Raw genomic sequence first — 18297 nt, 5'->3', positions numbered from 1 at the left:
AGGAGGGCACAGCACTGAACAAATTGCAGTTGCATAACCGGTGGTCCCCCCCCCCCCCCCCCCCGCCCCCTGCCTGGTCAGCCCCAGCCTTCTCTGCAGACAAGCAGGTTTGGCTAATAACTCCATCTTCCAAAGCAGTTTTCCCCAAGCTCAGGCTGGCTGTGCAGCTGCGGAAAGCTTTCGAACTGAAACCCGCCGGGCCCCTGGTAGGAAACCTGCTGCCACAGCGGGGGAGGTAGATGAGAGCCTGAACCCGCCTGGCCTTCAGGAGGCGGTCAGCCCCTGGCGGGCCAGCCGCTTCGCAAGGGTCCGCGCTCCCCGCTTCTTTTCCTCCACTCCTGAGAACTCTGCTGGCCCCGCGTGGTTTGTTAGGATGGGGGTCTCGCTGCATTAATATTCCAACCCACCTTCTCACTTCCCTGCTTAAAGTTTTCAAAGTGTCCCAAGGGCCACGAGGTGAAGTTCAAACCAGTTCTCCCAGCATTCAAGGTTCCCATCTCCCTTTGCAAACGTATCTCAGTAACCACTTCAGCCACTGCCCCAAAGTGAGCGCTCCACTTGCACTTGCTCCATCCCTCGGCATTTCTCTCCCGCTCCGGCCCAAGGCCTGTTCATCCTTCCGCGCGGGCGCCCCCTGCTGTGGGCTCGCAGGGGCGCATGTGTGTTCCACATTAACCCCGTAAGCACTCGCTGTCACATAGCATTATTTCATTCACGCCGCCTCAGTTGCTGCCACTTGACTATTATCCTCAGGAAAGCAAGAAACATGCTAGATCCTACGAATTCCCTCTTCGCGGAACCCAAGTATTTCCAGAGGGGCGAATTCCCCTTGGGTGAGTGAGCGTTCTCCCCACCACAGGCTGCACCTGACACTAGGTGGCGCCAAGCTGTCTATCCCGCTTCAGACCAGACGGTCTGGCCAGACTGACTGAGCCACCGAAAGCCTTGATCTTTTCTATGAAAATAAAGGCAGCCATCCAGGCAAAAGGTGAGACAGTTATATCAAGGTGTAAATTGTATCAACAGGTGCCTGAGGAGGCAACACAGTCTCTGCCAAGATTGCTGCCAAAAAGAGCCAGAGAGCACAAAGCACTCTCTGAAGCCCAGCTTTGATCTTTTCTGGGGAAATAAAGCTGAGGCTGCTGCTTATCCCTGACTCAGGGGCAGGGCGGGTCTGGAGCACCCAGCAGCGCCCATGCACCTTTCTGAAATGTCTCCTTGGATTAGAACAAGGGGGGTGCGGGCAGTGACTCAAGCCAAAAATCTGGCAGGGACCACTGTCCCCGCCTGAGCTCAAACACATACCCCCAAGGCAAGCGTGCTAGCACTGGCTGTGTAATACTCTCTCTATACACTATATATATTTTTATACTATATATAAATATATATATATATTTCTCTCAAATCAACCACCAATGAAGCCAGCAGAGTCTCCCAGGAAAGGGGAGGACAGACCACTGCTGGCCCAGGGGTGAGGTGCTTGGTGGGTGACGGTCCCTCGGGGTCAGAGCTCTCCTGGTTGTCCCCCTCTGGGCCAGGCTCGCCTGCAGGCCTGTGCCAAAGCGATCCTGGTGATCATATCTCTCCAGCGGGCGCAGGCAGTCTCAGAGAGCGCAGGTGGGGCTTTGGCTAGGGCCCCTCCTCCCCTGCCCACCCTCTGGGTAAGTCAGCAGGCTGGCGGCACCCACGCCAGGAGAGCAGGCGGCACAGGGAGCGCCGGCCCAGCCGGGGGCGGCAGAGCAGGAGGCGGCCACTGCGAGGGGCCTGAGCAGGAGGAGCGAGGCTGGGGCCACCTCTGTCCCTCTGCTGCCACCCGTTAGCATCCCTTCCCCTCCCCGGGCTCGCGGTGAGAAGCTCATTCCTGCGAAGCACAGGGGTCATCACAGGGAAACAGGCATCTTTACTAAGGGGTTCCAGAAGAGCAGGATCCTCAGTGAAGAGAAGCAAGGGGCTTGAGGGAAGGGGAATAAGAGGGGAAGGAGGAGGTAAATAAAGCCTCTCCCCCAGTGGTAGGGAGAAGCCGGGGCAGGAAAAGACAGGAAAGAGGGGCGGCTACTTTTGTTGGTCCACATAGGTGTATTTATGGAGCTCACAGGTCAGGAACTTTACACAGTGCATACCTTCAGCCCCTGGCCCACCCCCTCCTGGATACTAATCTCCACGGCCCAGCCGGCTCAGCTCTTGCTCAGAGACGCGCGATGCGACGTCCACCTCGGGCTGGTGCCGAACGTGTCCAGCAGGGAAAGCAAGAGCACCTAGCAAAGGCCTGGGAGGGCGAGGCTGGCCTCACCCACAGCCCAAGACAGGACCCGCCTCTGGCCCCAGCCAGCGAGGAGGGCGGCACCCCCCACCCCGCATCGCCCTCCCATGCCAGCTCGCTACAGGCCCCGCCCTGGCTCGGGGTGCCCACAGAGTCAAGAGCAGGCTGAGAGCACGGCGGCGCTCAGGCCTGGGAGCTGAGAGTTTGGGGTGCTGAGTAGCGCTGGCGGGCGTGCTTCTCACAGTACAGCTCGTCCCCCACCCAGAAGTGCCCCCGCATCTTCAGGTTCAGCCCGCAGTCCGCACAGGTGTAGCAGCCCGGGTGGCGGAACCGCCCCTCCTGGATGCGCACGGCCTGGCTCCTGCGGGAGGGAGGTGGGAAAGCCATCAGCCCGGGTAGGGCAGGAGCTAGAAAACGGGAGCAGCAGGCATGATGTCCCCAGAGCCCAGGGGCAGGACCTAGGAAGATCCCCAAATCTCAGACGCTTGACTCCCGGAACCTGCCCTCAGGAATCTCACTTCAACAACCCCTACCCCCAAAACCCTAATCCAAGATAAAAGTCATTCCTCCCCCTACAGAAGGGAGATAAACTCCATCCTGAATCTTCTGCATTGTTAGTGGAGCAGCGGTTTTCCAAGCGGGGTCTCAGGTGCCAGGGCCGCAGCATCACATCACCTGGGGACAGGCTGGGAAGGCAAGCCCTGGGACCGGGGGCCTCCTGAAGCAGAAACGTGGAGGGCACCGACCCAGGAATGGTCTAGCCCACCCAGGGCGCCTGCTCTGCTCTTGGAGAAGCACCAGCGAGGACCCTTTCCTTCTGCCAGCGCAGCAGGGTGGGGAGTGTCCCCTTCTGCAGACGGGCGGCTGAGGCCCAGGGGCGGGGGGCGGATCCCGAGAGTGAGCCAGCTGACCCTCCGCACGGCACGCACCAACTTTCTCCAGGGGGGCCTTTCAGCGATGTTCCAGAGAATGCGGCTGCATTCTAATGCCACCCACTGGGAAAATGAATGTACCTGCGGAAAATCCGCCCTGCAAGATTTTCCAGGAGGAGCCACCTCCTCTAGAGGCAGATCTCCAGCAGCTGGGAGGTGATTGGAGAGAAATCAAATGCAGTAGTGTGTCTATCTCCGACGAGAAGGAGGAGTGGGGAAAGAACTTGGGGAGGGGGGTCCCGCAGGAAGAAGCCAGCGCAGGCCTTCTAAGAGGGCTGACCACTACCCATAGACTGTCTCGTGGGTCCACTTCGTCAATGCGCCCCTCCTGGGCCCTGACGGGCTTTTCCACGCAGGCTCCTCCAGAGGGCGCCCCGTGCCCCGCTCCCCAGCCTTGCCTCCCAGGCCCCCACACTCACGTAATGCTGGCGCTGCACTTCTCGCACGTGTGGAGCTTGGGCGGGGTGGCCAGGGCCCTGGAGGTGGGCAGGGAGGTCTGGGGGCTCAGCGAGCTGGGCACGAAGGCAGGCGTGCCACCTGGGAGGGGCGAGGGCAGACAGACACCTCAGAACTCATCTATCTCAGCAGCATCCAGGCTGTATTTATGTGCGCGCACTCCACCTGCTCCAACACGCTCGCGCCGGGACGCTCACACCTGCAGGCGCCCTCACGGGTGGGCCTCTGGGGCTACGCTGGGCGTGGGGAATGGGGAAGGAAGCAGTCATGCCAGACGCTTGGCTGAGGCTGGGCAAGGGCAGGACGCACACCGGAGGCTGGCCCGGGCTAAGGCAACAAGCTGGGAATGTCTGTGTTCAGTGTCTGACACAGCAGGCCAAGCCGACGTTTCCCTTGGTGTGGCCCAGTTACGCTGATATTAATGGACAGTAATGATAGGTCATAACAGCACCATGATACCTTTGTACAGATTTCAAAGGGCTCTTATGCGCATTATTGCATCTGAACCTTGGACCATGCTCAGATGAAGCATAGATGTTATGGGGCAGGTACGGTCCCCATTTCCAGCCGACACCGCCGCGGAGGCTCCGGTGGTGATGTCACTGTCTCTCGGCACTCTCCTCACCCACTGCTTCTCCCTGGCCCCCTCCAGGGGCCTGCCAAGGCCTCAAGGTCATGATGGACAAGACTGGTCCCAAGACTTCCACCCCAGGCCCTGCCTCTGTGAGGGCCCCCAGGAGACAGACATCAGAGTCGCAACCAGCCACCAAGTCTGACCATTCCATGCTGTCACCCCTGGCCGCCGCTGCCCAGGCCGGTCCCTCCCCACCCTGCCCTGAACAGGGCAGTGGTCCCCAGCCCCGCCCCCTCAACACACACACACAGGAACTCCTGCAGCAGCACCCAACTTCTTGGGAGCTGGGCAGGCCTGTCAGCCCCCAGAAACAGAGTTCCTCATGGACAGACAGGGGTCCTGGCCACCTTCCACCGCCGCGCGCTCACGGCCAGCCCACCGGTGGGCACGGCGGATGTTAGACGAAGCCCGAATCGTCTGTGCGGCTCACTCCGGCACCTCAGGCCCTGCGGGCATTATTTAACCGGCCCTCCTGGGTGAGGCCACTCCCTAGCCTGGCACGTGAGGTCTCACAGCCGGGACTTAGCTCCCACAGCCACCCCCCCAGCGCCAGGCCCGCTGTCCTCTGCTCCCACAGCCACAGGCCCTCCGGCTGCCAACCTCCACATTCCACAGTCTCCCTGCCGCCCTCTTTCTGCAAGGACCACGTCAAAAGCCTTTCTCCACGATGCCCTCCCTGGAGACCTCACCGCCCACCTCTGTTGTTCCCTTGGCACTGTCCTGCCCTAGCCTGGACCTCTGAGGGCGCCCCTGGTGACCCCACCAGCCTGTAGGCTTCTGCAAGGCAGGGCCCGTGCTCTCAGCGCCCCTTGGTGCCTGCTCCCCTGATGAGCACTTAAGAAATACTGAGAAATACCTGGCCAGGGAGCTCACTTGGTTAGAGCATCATCCCAATAGGCCAAGGTTGAGGGTTCAATCCCCGGTCAGGGCACATACAAGAATCAACCGATGAATGCATAAATAAGCAGGACAACAAATTAACCTCTCTCTCTCTCTCCCCCCCCACCCCTCAAATCAGTAAGTAAATAAAAAATTTTAAAAACCTATCTCAATAACACGTCCACTCAGGGTTCTGGACATGACCTCCCTCCCGCCCCGTCGCGCTGCTGGGCCCCACCTCTCTCCTCGGCCTCCAGGGCCTCCTGCAGGAGCCGGAAGGAGCTGGACTGCCGGGGCACCGCCCGCGCCTCACGGTTTTCCTGCAGCATCTTGAAGACCTCGGAGTCCTCTTCCAGGTGGTGACCTCCCCTCTCCGAGTCCACGCTGCAAGGATGGGCGGCAGCCAGGAGTGAGGGGCCCTTCTGGTGTCAGGACGACGAGTGTGGGGGCAGGGAATGGGTGTCCCAAGGGGAAAGGACTCTGGCTAGAGGGATGCCTGCCGCCTTGGGCTTAGAGAGGCAGGGTCACCCCACTCTTCTCCGGGAAGCCACTCTGCCCCCCTGTCCCTCGCAGCCCTCCAAGATGCCCCCACCCTCCAGGACCCACCCGTACCTGCGTCTGGGGCTGGCGGACCGGGCGCCCGGGGAAGGCGGCAGCACCCGCACTGCCGAGTCGCCAGCGAGGCCGGAGCCGAGGCCAGCCTGCGGGAAGGAGAGGCACCGGGGGAGGAGTCGGCGGGCGCCGGAGCCTCCGGCCAGCTCACCGGCCGCAGCCAAGACAAGCTGTTCCCAGGCCCAACGCCAGAGGGCTCTCGGCCCTCGCTGACCAGGAGGCCCCCTGCTTGTCCCCCTCCCGGGGACCAACTCACCAGGCCCGGCCCTGAGAGCCAGGGCACCAGGGACTGCGTCCCAGAGGGGAGGGCGGCGGCACCCAGCTATGGAGCTGTGAGGGTTCTGCAAGGGGACTGGGCGGGGGTGGGGGTGTGGGGGGGCAGAGCAAGGACCAGGGGTGACAAACAGCTCCGTTCAGACAAAATGCAAATTCCTCTGTTATCTCGGGCCATGTGTTTGGAAAGAAGTTGCATGTTGGGGCCTGGCTCCTCCCGACAGAACAAGCAAAAAAGCCAACCCTTCTGCCAGGAGGAAAAGGCAACATAAAGGGGAGGAGTAGAGAGGCAAGACCTCTCTGGGAGCCAGGGCTGGAGCTGCCCGGAGGACCTCTCTCCCACCTAGGTTGTCCCCCTCCTCAGAGGGCAGGGGTCTGGGCTGGGCTGGTCCTGCCCCTCACAGCCTTGGGGAGCCTGGCCAGTTCCAGGCCCACAGCCCAGCAGCGGTGCGCCCGCCATTGTGGGCTCCTACGCTGGCCCCCCACCGGGTCACCTTGCCCTTAGTCTCAAGTCGCTCTGCCCCCTGGCTTCCCACCCCCGCCCCACGTGGAGGCGGGCTCAGAGGCCCCCGGGCAGCATGGCGCTGAGGGCGGGGCTTCCTGAGAAGCCAAATTCCCTCTGCTTTAAAATTCAAAGTCAGGAATGAATTATAGGGTGAAATGAAAAAACTGCTTGAGTTCTTCAGCTAAAAGTGGCACCATCGGAGTCTGGAGAAGAAGCCTTGGACCCTCAGCCACCTCTTCCACCAGCCTGCATGCCTCTGCTCCCAGGCCGCTTTGGGAAAGCGGTTAACAGGCGAGGGGACTGAGGGTCCAATGGGAGAAGCAGCCGGTACCAGAGGCAGGGCTGGGAGCCCACGCCCTGGATCCCGAGTGCCCAGCTGGTGCTGTGTGGTCAACTGAAGGACGGTGAGGAAATTCCGTCAAGAATGACGGCCAGTCGCTCAAGAACGATGTTCCATCTGGCTGTCCCAGACAGGCCAGCACGTGCCCTGGCCAGTGGGGTGCGAGGGCTGAGATCCGGCCCAGGTTCCCTCGAAAGCCGAGTCCTTGTGCCCGCTGGAGGCGGAGGCGCTGTTCTCACTTCACAGCTGCTCCCCAAGGCCTCTCAGGAGGGGGCCACCTCTGGTTTCCAGAAGGGCACCACGAGGAAGGCGGGCAGCACCCTGCGCCTCGGGCTCAGCGCAGCCTCAGCCCACTCGGGATCTGGCAAAGAAGCCGCGCCCCGTGCACCAGGCGGGACACCTCTGCGGTCCACCCCCAGCCCCCCGCCCACTAGACCAGCACTCCCTGCAGGAGGGGCCCCCTACCCCCTCAGGCAGGGCCGCCCGCCTTTCTCCTCCCTCCTTTCCTCTCAGTCAGCTCCGGATGGGACACCTGCCTCCACAGAGCGGACCTTCCCTCTCCAAGTGCAGAAAATCCGCTCAGCTGCCCATCAAGAGCTGTCTGTGGCCAATTCCTCAGAACGTGTTCTGGGGGAACACGGGGTGTCATAGGTGAGTGGCAGGAAAGGGGGCAGGAGGAACTCTGCAGTTAAACACGTTTAGGAAATTGAAGCGTTAAGTGAGGGCCTTGAAGGTGCGGAAGCACAGGGTGACTCGGTAAGGAGTTGGGGGGCCCTGTGGCCCCCAAGCTCCTAACTCCCGCTTCGCTGTAGGCCAGGACGCGCACCTGGCTCGGGCAGGAATTTCTCTGGTTTTCCACCACTGCACCCCAGAGCCCAGAAGAGCACCTAACACAGAGCAGCTGCCTGGGAAGTATCTGCTGAGGGGTGACCAGGGGCCTCGGGGCAGAGTGCGCCTGAGTCCGAGGTGCAGAGATGATGGGGCTCATCCGAGGTGACGCAGTGGGGGTGGGACTCACCTCCTGCCAACCCTCCGTGCCGCCCAGCCCATGGCTCCTCTTTTTTTTTTTAATTGATGCATTGCTTTTTAGAGAGAGAGCAGCATCAACTTGTTGTTCCACTTACTTATGCATCCATCGGTTGCTTCTTGTACATGCCCTGACTGGGGAGCGAACCCACAACCTTGGCGTGTTGGGGCGACACTCCAACCCACAGAGCCACCCGGCCAGGGCCCAGGCTCCTCTTCGCCACCTGGGGCGCTCCTCACACCTTCCCATGCGCCTGCTCCCGAGGGCTCCTCAAGGCAGCTGGGTGCCCCGCGCCCCTCCTCACCCCATGTCCAATTCAGTGCGTCTCGGCTGGAACCTGAGAGTCTGCATTTCTAACAGGTTCCCAGGCGCTGCTGCTGGATTGAGAGCTACTCCCTACAGCACCCGATGGCCCCTTGGCCTGGGTCGGGGACACGGCAAGGAAGGGGGGCAGAAGGGCCCCAGGACAAGCTTGCACCGCTGCTCTCCCCACGCCGGGCCCGCCAGCAGCGGATCGGACACTCCCAGGTCCCGCTTCCGAGGGCCAGCAGGGCTCTGACAGAGCCTCCTCAGGCCGCCCCAGGCCACGCTCCTCTCTCCCTCCCAGGAGCCTCCAGCTTTTATAATTAAGACCATACCGTTTAGTGCTTAATTGTCCCAAAATTGTTCTGTGTGTTTGTCTTATCTCCACAGCTACACTTAAAACTGTTCAAAGAAGGGGATCCCATGGAAAGCATCTCCGAGCCCACATGTCCGGCGGGCCACCGGCCAGGCCCCTAGCGGGTCACCGAGGAGCCCCAGCTGGGCGGCCCCGAGGACCCCACCGCTTCCTTCTCCGACCCCCAGTTTCTAGGGCTCTCCCCGGCCATCCCCAAAGTCTCTGCTTTCAGAAATGCGGGATCAGCCAGAGCTGGGGTTCCAGCAGCTGGGCCTCATCCCCTTCACCCCAAAGGCTGAACATGCCCCAGCTCTGCCCCAGCAGCTGAGGCCCAGAACTGCCGGCTGCCTCCTCCCTGCCTCCCTGCTCACCCCAGCCCTCGGACAGACTGGAACTGCCACCAAGGGGGGCTGGGCCGTCGCCAGTGGACAGAGGAACCAGGGGTAGGGGCCCCGGGGAGGGAGGCGGGGTGGGGCAGACAGAGTGGGCCACGTGCCACGTGAGGCAGAACCACAGTCCCGCTGGTGGTTCCCTGGGCCGAGCCAAGGAAAGGGAAGGGGGATGGGGCGGCGGAGCTGGGACAGGCACGGGGCTGGCGTGGGGAGGAATGTGTTCAAGGGACGCAGCCAGAGCCAGAGGGAACCATCCCAAAAACAGCAGCCAAACTATGTCAGCCCAGGCCCAAGAGAAACACTCAGGAAGGGAGGAAGCCAGCAGGACACGGAGAGGCGGCAGCGAGAGAGGCGGCGGGGGCGGAAGGCCACCTGGGACCAGCCGGCAGGGCACGGCAGCCAACGCGCCCCTCCAGCAGAGAGGACGGCCGCCTGGCTGAAGAGTGGGGAGCGGCTGCTGCTAGGAGACGAGAGGCCCAGCTGCCCCGGTGGCATCAGCCACCTGCAGCCCCGTGGGCACCGCTGACAGCCAGCAGGACTGGGAGGCTGTCTCCCCCGCCACTACCCTCACCTGTCGGCTCCCGGGGTGGCCTCCGTAGGACAGGCGGTCAGCAGCGGTGAGTCCCGGGGTGTATGCCAGGCTCTGGAAACTGAATGGGAGAAAATGCATCGAGTGTGCGCACCAAGCACCCCCTCCAGGCTGCCCAGGAAACATGAGGTGCCCCAGGGTCCCCCGAACACAGCTGCCTAGACTGGGAGAGGCCTGGCCCGGGCCTAGCCGCCAGGGGCCCACCCACACTCACCTTTGGCTGATGGCTGCCTCTCCAGCAAGGGCAGGCGGGCTGGCGCAGGGCTGGCTGGAGAAGGGGCTGCAGGACCGGGGGCCGGGGGAGGCAGGGCTGGAGCAGGAGGACCGGAGGGAGGACAGGCTGTCAGTGTGCGTCCTCACTGAGCCCTGTGGAGACAAGGATGTGAAGAGGGGTCCTCCGTCCCCGGGGCCCTGTCCCTCAGGCCTCCCCCTCCCTCGGGGCACTGGGGCCCCCGCGGGAGGCACCATCCCACCTGGAATCGGGTCGCCAGCACCTCCATGGAGCTCCCCCCGTTGGCCTGCCCGGGAGAGGCAGCGCGGGACCTGAGGGCGGGGCAGAGGACGCGTGGGTCACGGGGCCCTGGGAGGGGCTGGAGATTCCAGCTGTCCCCGTTCAGCCGTCCCCATTCAGCCGTCCCCACACCAGGTGCTCAAAACTAGTAAAATGTCCAAAACATTCAGGCCGTGTGTTGTCAGCTTTTAACTTGGCCAAACGCAAAACCAACAACGATCATCAACAGCCACCATCATTTCTTGAAACAACTGTTTAGCACCAAAAAGTAGAAAGGCCATAATTTCAGCAAAAAGTTCCATAAATTCAATTTTATTAAAAAAAAACTCCTCACTCTTCCCCCTCCTACTTCTTTTTTTCTTTTCTTTCTTTCTTCTTTTTTTTTTTGTATTTTATCCAGACTTTGTTGCTGGTCAGCATCAGTTTGTAGATTGATTTGTGGGGAGATTCCTGATTCCAGGAAAAAATCCCTTATCTTTCACTCACGGGAAAAGTGAAGCCCAGAGAAGGAAAGGGAGTGGCGCGAAGTCCTAAAGCCCAGCGACGGCTGGACCGGCTGCCCACTGTCCCCAACCAAAGATCTGCCCCTCAGCTCCGCCACTGTGCCCAGAATGCCTTTGACAGAGTCACTCTGGTCCCTTCCACAGGCTTCTCCCCATGGAGCGAAGGTGGAGCTGTCTCCCTCCCCTGCCGGGCAGGCAGCCTCAGGACCCAGGGACCCACTCGCCTCCACCACCAGGGCAGTCAGTGAGAGGCGACCCCCCCAGCTCCCCAGGGACCCTCCTCCAAAGCCCCCCCCCCCAGCAGAGCCCAGCTGCAGCCTTAAAGGGTCCCTGAGGGCTGAGAGCTGGCAGAGGAAGAGCGCCTGCCGTGACCCATCCCACTACACCATTCCTGATGTCTGGCCACTTCTGGAGAGGTCAGCAGGGACCGCAGCCACCACACACAGCGCCAGCCTCGGCCTCTGGGGGCCGGGGGGTGCGTGGAGTCAGAGTGGGGGGGAGCAGGGCTGTGGCTCAGGCCCAGAGCACTGCTTCCTGCCACAGGGCTCTGCCTGCCTGAAAGGGCATGGGGGTGGGGAGGGTGCTGCCTGGCGGGGCGCAGGGGGCGGGGGGGGGTGCGGGGTGCGGTGGGGGGCTGGGCAAAAGAACGAAGAGCCCGAGCTGTGACCCACCCAATGCACAGCTGCAGGCCCGGGAGTACTCCCAGGCCCGCCCACCTGAGGGGCTGTCCCTCCTCGAGGGTCGGGTGGGAGAAGCAGAAGCGATGGTGTCAGCAGCGCCCTGCCCCGCCCCCGCCCCACTCTGCAGCCTCTTGTAGATTTTGGTCCCCTTCCCAGATGCCATGAGGTGCTCCCCACCCTCCTCCTCTAGGTCCCATTCCTGCAAACACTCTTGAGCCAGAGTGGCAAGGGGAGCCGCAAGAGGGGGCCGGGGCGCCAGAGCATCACGGGAGGCCGCTGCCACGGCTGCCACTGCGGCCGCGGCCCAGGGAGGCCCTGGGGGCTGGCGGAGGGGCGGGAGGAACCCAGCCCAGGTTCAAGGCCCGCTCAAAGGGCTCCCCTGGCTGGGGGAGTCTCTCGCATTCCTGCCCTGTGACTCACCCAGATGCCCCACCCTGGGGAGTCACCTGTCTCCCCACCCCGCAATCCGGGCCTCCGGACCGCAACCCCACTAGCTCCAAATCAGCCTTCACCAGCTGGGCCCAGAGAGCTAATGGAGGGAGGAACGGAGGGGCTCTCCGGGGAGCGAGGAGCGAGCCCTCAAGCTCCTCCCCTGCCTCCCCCAGCCCCTATCTGAACAAAGGTCATGCCCTCTTGGAGGCAGGGGCCCCGGAGACCCAGCCTAAGGCACACCTTTCCCCTCCTCAACCCACTTCATGCCCACGCCCTGTGCCCCACACACTTGGGAACCAGTCAGACCCGGGCATCCAGGTGGCTGATGCCAGCCAGCCTGCCTGCCTGTGGCTACACGCCCAGCCGGGCATGGGGACACCCCTCAGCCCACCCTGCAGCAGGCCCAGAGCGGGTGGGCGGGGGCGGCCGGTGCGGTGCGGAGCGGTGCCACCCAGTGGGCTGGCAGACGCGGAGGGCTTACCGGTCCAGCTGCAGCCGCAGGGGCGAGGGGCTCTGGCGTATCTTGCTCTGGGCCTCTGCGTGGAGCATGCCCTGTGCACTCTCCCCGTTGATGGCCAGGATAATGTCGCCGGGCCGGAGGTCAGCGGCCTCGGCCTTGCCCCTCTCTGTTACCTGTCGGGGGTGAGGACAGGCGGCCTGAGGTGCCCCCGCTCCGACAGCAGCGACGCTCAGGTGGGGAGGGGGCAGAGGGCGTTTCCCTCCTTCCTGCCCAAGAAGCTCAGAGTCTGGTGTGGTCCAGGCTGCCCCATGTCCGCCTTTGATTGCGCTCTCCCTGCCCTTTGGTGTCGGCCCAGGTGGCCAGCTAACACCCTACAGCCACAGGCAGCCTCAACCCTCCCTCCCTGACGCGGATGCGGCATTCTAATAGGGCCTCCCCAAGACGGTGTGATGAGGAAGCCCAGGAGCTCTGCTTGGAAGCACTTTTGTATAGAGAGCAAATCACATGCGCTGGCGGTTGCCAGCATGCAGGCCTTCCTGCACGAAGCTGGCCCGAAGGCTCCCGGCCTGGGCCCGGGCCGGGCCAGGGTCAGGGGGAGGCCGCCAAGGACTCCGTTCTCCGAACCACCCAAAACAGCTCCTGGCAGGTATGGCGTTGGCCACCAGCAGGCCCCTCATTCGGCCCCTTCACTACCCAGAAGCCTGTTTCCACCTGGTTACCACATCCCCGCGGCAACGGGGCCCTCGCCTGCCCCGGGCCCACACTTCCAGGAAGCAGGCCTCTGGTTCCAGAACAAAAAGGTGTCTGTGGGGACACAGCAGACCCTAACTATGGGTCACTTCTTCATCTCCAGGGACTAGCCCTTACCTTGGTCACCGTGATGGGCATGTGGAAATCCCTGCCCCCGGTGATGCGGAAGCCCCAGGGCGCCGGCCCCACCACGTCCACAGTCAGTGCCATACCTGGGGAAGGCGGTGGAGGACAGTGTGAGGGGGCAGGACAGAGGCAGAGGGAGGAGAGGGGGGTGACAGGTCCGCGGAGCAGCTGGCCAGGGGCTGGGGAACACGGGGGAAGTGGCCGCCTCCCTGCCTCGCCCCATTTCACGTCTCCCACCCGGGAGCCAGGGCTCTGGGTGCCCCTCCGCTGTGTCCGGGCGAGCGGCCCCCTGGAGGCAGCCGTCAGCCGGGGCCAGCGGGGGGCTCCCTGGGCGGCGGCGGGGGCCTGCGGGTGGCGGGAGATGTCGGCATTTCCTCCTCTCACCCTCCTCCACCATCAGGGCTAAGTCCCACTAGCGCTTGCTTCCTGTCCCCAAAACCAACAACATAAGGTACTTCCTCCTGCTCTGGGGGAGGGCGGCACTGTGGGAACACAGCGACAGCAAGGAAGCGGGCAGCGCCACCCACTCTCCCTGGGAGGCTGGGGTCTTCGGAGGGGCCCCTGCTGCCTGCCCAGCCCTTGGCTCTGCGGTCCAGCTGGGCAGGCCTGGGCTCCCCACCTCCCGCGGGCCCGGTGCGCTCTGCACAGCCCGAAAGAACAATCAACCCATCTGCCGAGCTGGGCGCACCACGCCCTGGCGCTGGCCAGCAGAGCCAGCTGATCGATGCTGCCTGTGAGCTGGGTCCACAAGCCCCCCATCCACTGTCCCCTCTGCTGAGCAAGGGAGTCCCTTGCAGGCCGGGCCCTTGTAGGGTTTCTGGAGCCTCTAAGTCTGGAGTCAGGAGCCAACCCTGGCAGAAAGCTGCAGTGCCAGACGGGGGCACCACCCTGCCCAGCACCCACCCTGGAGCTGCCCCTGGGGAGGCCCAGAGACTGCGAGTGCTGCCCAAATATATCCGAAGACACCGGGCCAACCCCCGCCCCCCCGCCCCCAGTTAAGGAGCCTGTGGAGTGCGCGCCCAGGTCAGCAGGGCTGCCTGCCCTCTTCCTGGCCCTGTGGCTTCCCCTTCGCCCAGGCCGGCCCCTGGGCCTCCCCAGGCGCCCAGGCCGGCGCAGGCCGCTCGCACTTCTTGATTCCCGGACCTTTGAGCCGGCCAGTGGACTACGCGCCGGGCGCAGCCAGGAGGTGCCCAGCCCGTCCGCCCGGCTCTCCCGGTTCCATCGCCCTCTGCGCTCCCAGACCAAAGTACCCACGGGCTGGGGGCTGGAGGAGGAGCGCCGGGACGGGGAAGCCCAGGCGGCGGGGGGCGCCATCCGCGAGGCGAGGCTGCGAGTGGGACTGCAGGCGCCGGAAGGGCACGGGCGCCGAGGGGCGCCCCGCGGGCGCGGGCGCCCAGATCCCCGCGAGAGCCGGGACGCCGCGGGCTGCGCGGACGGTTCGCAGGTGGGCGCGCTCATCGGGCCCCCGCTCACCTGTCGGGCTGGGCGGCCGAGTCCGGGAGGCGAGGGAGGGAGGGCGAGGAGACGCCGCGGCTGTCGCTGCCGCCGCCACTGCCGCAGCCTGCCCGACTCTGCGGAGAGCAGCCCGGGGCTCCGGGACCTGCCTCCGCCCATGTGATCCCGGGGCCGCCCCTGCCGCCGCCCCGGCCCGGGAAGCCGCCTCCTCCACGCAGCCCGGCCCCTGCGCTGCCGTCTGGTCCGCGCCCCCTGGGGCGGGGGCGGCTCTCCCTGGAGTAGCCTAGAGGCCGCGGCCGCTCTCCTCGAGCTGCCCCGTCCTCCTGGCCGCCCCTGAGTGCAGGGCAGGCGTTCTGGCGGCGGCGGCGAGCCCCACTTCGCAGACGGCTGAGGCCTCCGGGGCCGGCTGCCCCGCCCCCCTTCAAAGGAGCCTTCATGCCGCCCCCAAGGGCCAGGGCAGAGGAGGGCCGGCCTCGCCTGCGGTCCGCAAGGCCCGTGCGTCCGCTGCAGGCTCCCACGCCGACCCAGGGGCAGCCCGACACACACGTCCCAAACCAGGGCCTCCCCGCCGCCTTCTTGTGGCCCGCGCGCTCCAGGTGCCGCGGGGCAAAGCTTCCCGGCCGCCGGTGCCGTCGAGCCTGCTCCACTCAGGGAGGCTCGGCAGGTGCAGGAAGAGATGCAGGGGGACTCCTGCTGGAGGTCACCCGGCACCCTCCTGGGCTGTGCGTGTCCCTGCCTCTTCTAGGCTGATGGCTTTTCCTTTCCTGGTTTCCCTCACTCTCTCCTGAGGCCCTGCCTGGGGCTGGCCAGCTGCAACAACCCCCCTGGCCCTCGCCCCCCAGGCCCCAGCGCACCACCAACCACCTGGAGCCCGGGCTCCAGGGACCAGGAGAGGAGAGCCGGGGAGAAGCCCCAGGCACCAGCTCAGAACCGTCTGGCAAATAGTTCTCCAGAGTCACACCTAGCAACCCTCCGCCTGGGGACCTCAGGGCCCACCGCAGCTGGCTCCACCCCCATCGGTCTCGCTTCGCAGGTGCTCGGACAGGCTTGTCTGTTTTCAGGAGGGCGCGCCGAAGGGCACAGCCATAACTCGCCTGCCCCAAGCAGTCGTTCCCCTCCAGTTCCCTTTGCAAGGAGTGCCCTCCACACACCCCCCACCGCCCCACCCCCTGGGTCTCCTCCTTCCTGCGCACACAGCCCAGCTCACGCCCAGCCGGCGCCCTCCTCTGTCCCTAGCCTCGCACAGCCTCCTGCCCTGGGCCCTCGTGTGTGTGAGCCACTCTCCCACTAACTGGGCCCTGGCCTAGCAGTGCGACTGCCTGTCCTGAAGCACCTGTCCAGTCCCTCACCTGGGCTGGAAGCCCCGCAGTAGCGGAAGGCTACGGGTGGGGCCAGCACAGCCTTGGGGCCACACAGACCTCGCCTCAGGTGCCAGACCCGCCTCTGCTGGGCTGGGTGACCTTGGCCAATTTCCTCAGCTCCTCCGGACCTCAGTTTCCCCATCTGTAAAAAGGGGACTGTACATAGTTGTATAGATTGCCCTCCCATGTAAAGCTGCCCACACACTGCTTGCGCGGAGGCCAGGCTGCGTTTCTGTTTGGCTCAGTGCAGCCTCGCACCGCAGTCCTCCCCTGCCCGCCGCGCCCGCCGCCCCCGCCGCCCCCGCCACAGCAGCGGGGCGATCGGGAAAGAGCTGTCGAATGAGTGTTGCTTTAATGATTGAGTGGATTACTCTCCCCCCTCTCCCGCCCCCAGGCTCTGTATTACACTTTTTGGTGCCCCCGATTTTGCTTTGGACAGTCTCTAGAAACATCTACAGGTTCATCTGCAGGATTTCTGCTCCATGGGCTCTGCATTCACAAAACTCAGGACACAGCCAAAGGGGGCTGGCACGACCTCCCAGGGCCAGAGGGAGCTCGGCTCTGCTCCAAGCAACTCGGACGTCGGGGCCCCTCACATCTCTGACAGGGCAGCAGCCCCAGTGGCCTGAGGTCCTCCCTGGCTCTGGCTCCTCCGGTCCCCCTCCCTCCTCAGGCCTCCTCCCCCACCGCGCCCTATCAAGGCAGCAAAGTGGTCATCGCACATCAGCGCCCTGGTGGCAGGCAGCCCAGGGGCCTAGGGCAGGTTTGCTGCCAAGGTTTCAGGTCCCCATCAAAGGGAGGGTGTGGATTTGGTTTCTGCCCCAGGGAAAGGCAGGTTCAACCCTGATCCCTCGCATGAGGGCAGCAGGGAAGGCAAAGAAGCCAGAACAGGGATCAGGAACGAGCCTGTGGCATCCTGAAAAATGGTCATTTTTACAAGATGGGATGGACCTCCCACGGAGAAGCAGGCCATGGGGAGGCCTGGGGTGGCCAGACGTCCGCAGCAGGGCACGCAGTTCTTGTTCTTCCAGCGGCTGTTTAACTGCCTCCAGGGCCCAGTCCCACCCAGGCTCAAGGAACCGGCCAGGGCCCGGCCACCACCCTGCCATTCACAGGCCTCACCCACCTGCCTTGACTAACCTGGGCCCCACTGCCTCTTCCCACCCACCTGGAAGACTGCAGCGTCAGAAAGAATGTGAAAGAGGCCCAGCCTGGGGCCACCCCACGAAAGTCCTTGACCTCACCCGCAACCTGACTTCTGCAGAGGCCTCTGGACAAGGAAGGCGGGCAGGCGGCAGCCGTCCTGGACCTGACAAGCATTTTCTGACAACGTGACTAGAGCGCGAGATGTCTCAGCCTTCCCTGCTCCTGGGAGCAGAGTCCAACCTGCCTGCTGGGATGCCCCGGGCAGCGCGGCGGCGGCAGCCTGTGGGCAGCGCCTCAGCCCCCGCATGGCCCCGCACTGCTGGGGAATGGCACTGGAACGGCGCCTTCCCTCCTTGGTGCGCCCTGGCCCTGTCTCCCCACGGGAACCACCACAGCCACCCTCTGAAACCTTGGGCGAGAAGTCGCTTTGGCCAGCTCTGGCCCACCACTCCCAGCTTCCCACAATCGAGTGCTCAAAACCCCGAGCTGAAAGGAGCAAGTAAACAAACAGACAGCGCGTCGGTGTGGGATGGAGCACAGAAGGAAAACATTAGGAACAGAGCAGTTAGACATGTCATCCAGCCCAGCAACCCCACGGTGGCTCCAGAATCAAAACAGCCTGCACACAAGGCCACAGTCAGCCCCCATCTCTGGTTTCTCTCCACGGTTGGGCCTCGCCCCCGTCCCTGTGACATCGGGTGCTCGAGCTTGCATGCGCTCTGTGCTGGTTGTCAGACAGCTGCCTAATACCGGGGGCCGCCCAAGGCTGCCTGAGACCCGAGGCCCGAGATCTTTAGAGATAATAATGCTGCTTTCCCAGCTTCCCCTTACACGCATGCACACGCACACGCACACCCCATGTGGCTCCCAGCACAGGCCACTGAAGAAAGTGTTCCCATAGACCCACACAGGAGCGCCCTCCCACCCCACCCCCACCCAAGGAGCGCGAGGCGCAGGCCCTGGCATCCAGATTTATTTTACATTCTCTCCCAGGATGGACTCGGGGTTGGGGGAGGCTGGGGAGGCAGGAGGGCAGCACACACCAGTCTCCTGGAAAAACTTGGGGCGGGGGGGCCAGGCCGCAGAGGCCCGTCCTCCCTGGGCACTGCAGCAGCGGGACGCAAGCGCAGCCCAGGCCCTGGGCCGGGCAGCCTTTGGGCAGAGTGGGCCTTCGGGCGAGATCTCTGGTCAGGCCTCGAAGGCCAAGGAGGTGCTGCGTCCACCACCCCCTTCACTCCCAGGCCCAGCTGGAAGTGGGAAGGCAAAGGGGGCAGCAGGCAAGCTGGAGTGAAAGGGGGGGACCCCCTCCGGGCAGT

General features: G+C 64.1%; 1 protein-coding gene across 1 annotated transcript; it reads right to left on the bottom strand.

Moving 5' to 3' along the window:
• Positions 1-2406: 2406 nt before the first annotated feature.
• On the bottom strand, positions 2407-14540 carry PDLIM2 (PDZ and LIM domain 2). Its single transcript, XM_054578785.1, has 10 exons — positions 14493-14540; positions 13011-13105; positions 12165-12316; positions 10031-10100; positions 9772-9923; positions 9540-9618; positions 5774-5862; positions 5400-5545; positions 3612-3729; positions 2407-2621 (listed from the first exon to the last, which is right to left on the bottom strand). Exons 2-10 carry the CDS (start codon positions 13101-13103, stop codon positions 2444-2446), a joined length of 1077 nt encoding a protein of 358 aa, XP_054434760.1. The 5' UTR covers positions 13104-13105; positions 14493-14540; the 3' UTR covers positions 2407-2443.
• Between the last annotated feature and the right edge of the window lie 3757 nt (positions 14541-18297).

The sequence above is a fragment of the Pteronotus mesoamericanus genome, unplaced genomic scaffold (genome assembly GCF_021234165.1).
Source record: "Pteronotus mesoamericanus isolate MK-2021 breed Mesoamerican mustached bat unplaced genomic scaffold, CSHL_Meso_final contig_502, whole genome shotgun sequence".
Taxonomy (NCBI): Eukaryota; Metazoa; Chordata; class Mammalia; order Chiroptera; family Mormoopidae; genus Pteronotus; species Pteronotus mesoamericanus.
Note: the sequence above shows the minus strand (reverse complement) of the source record. Positions and strands in the feature narration are given on the sequence as shown.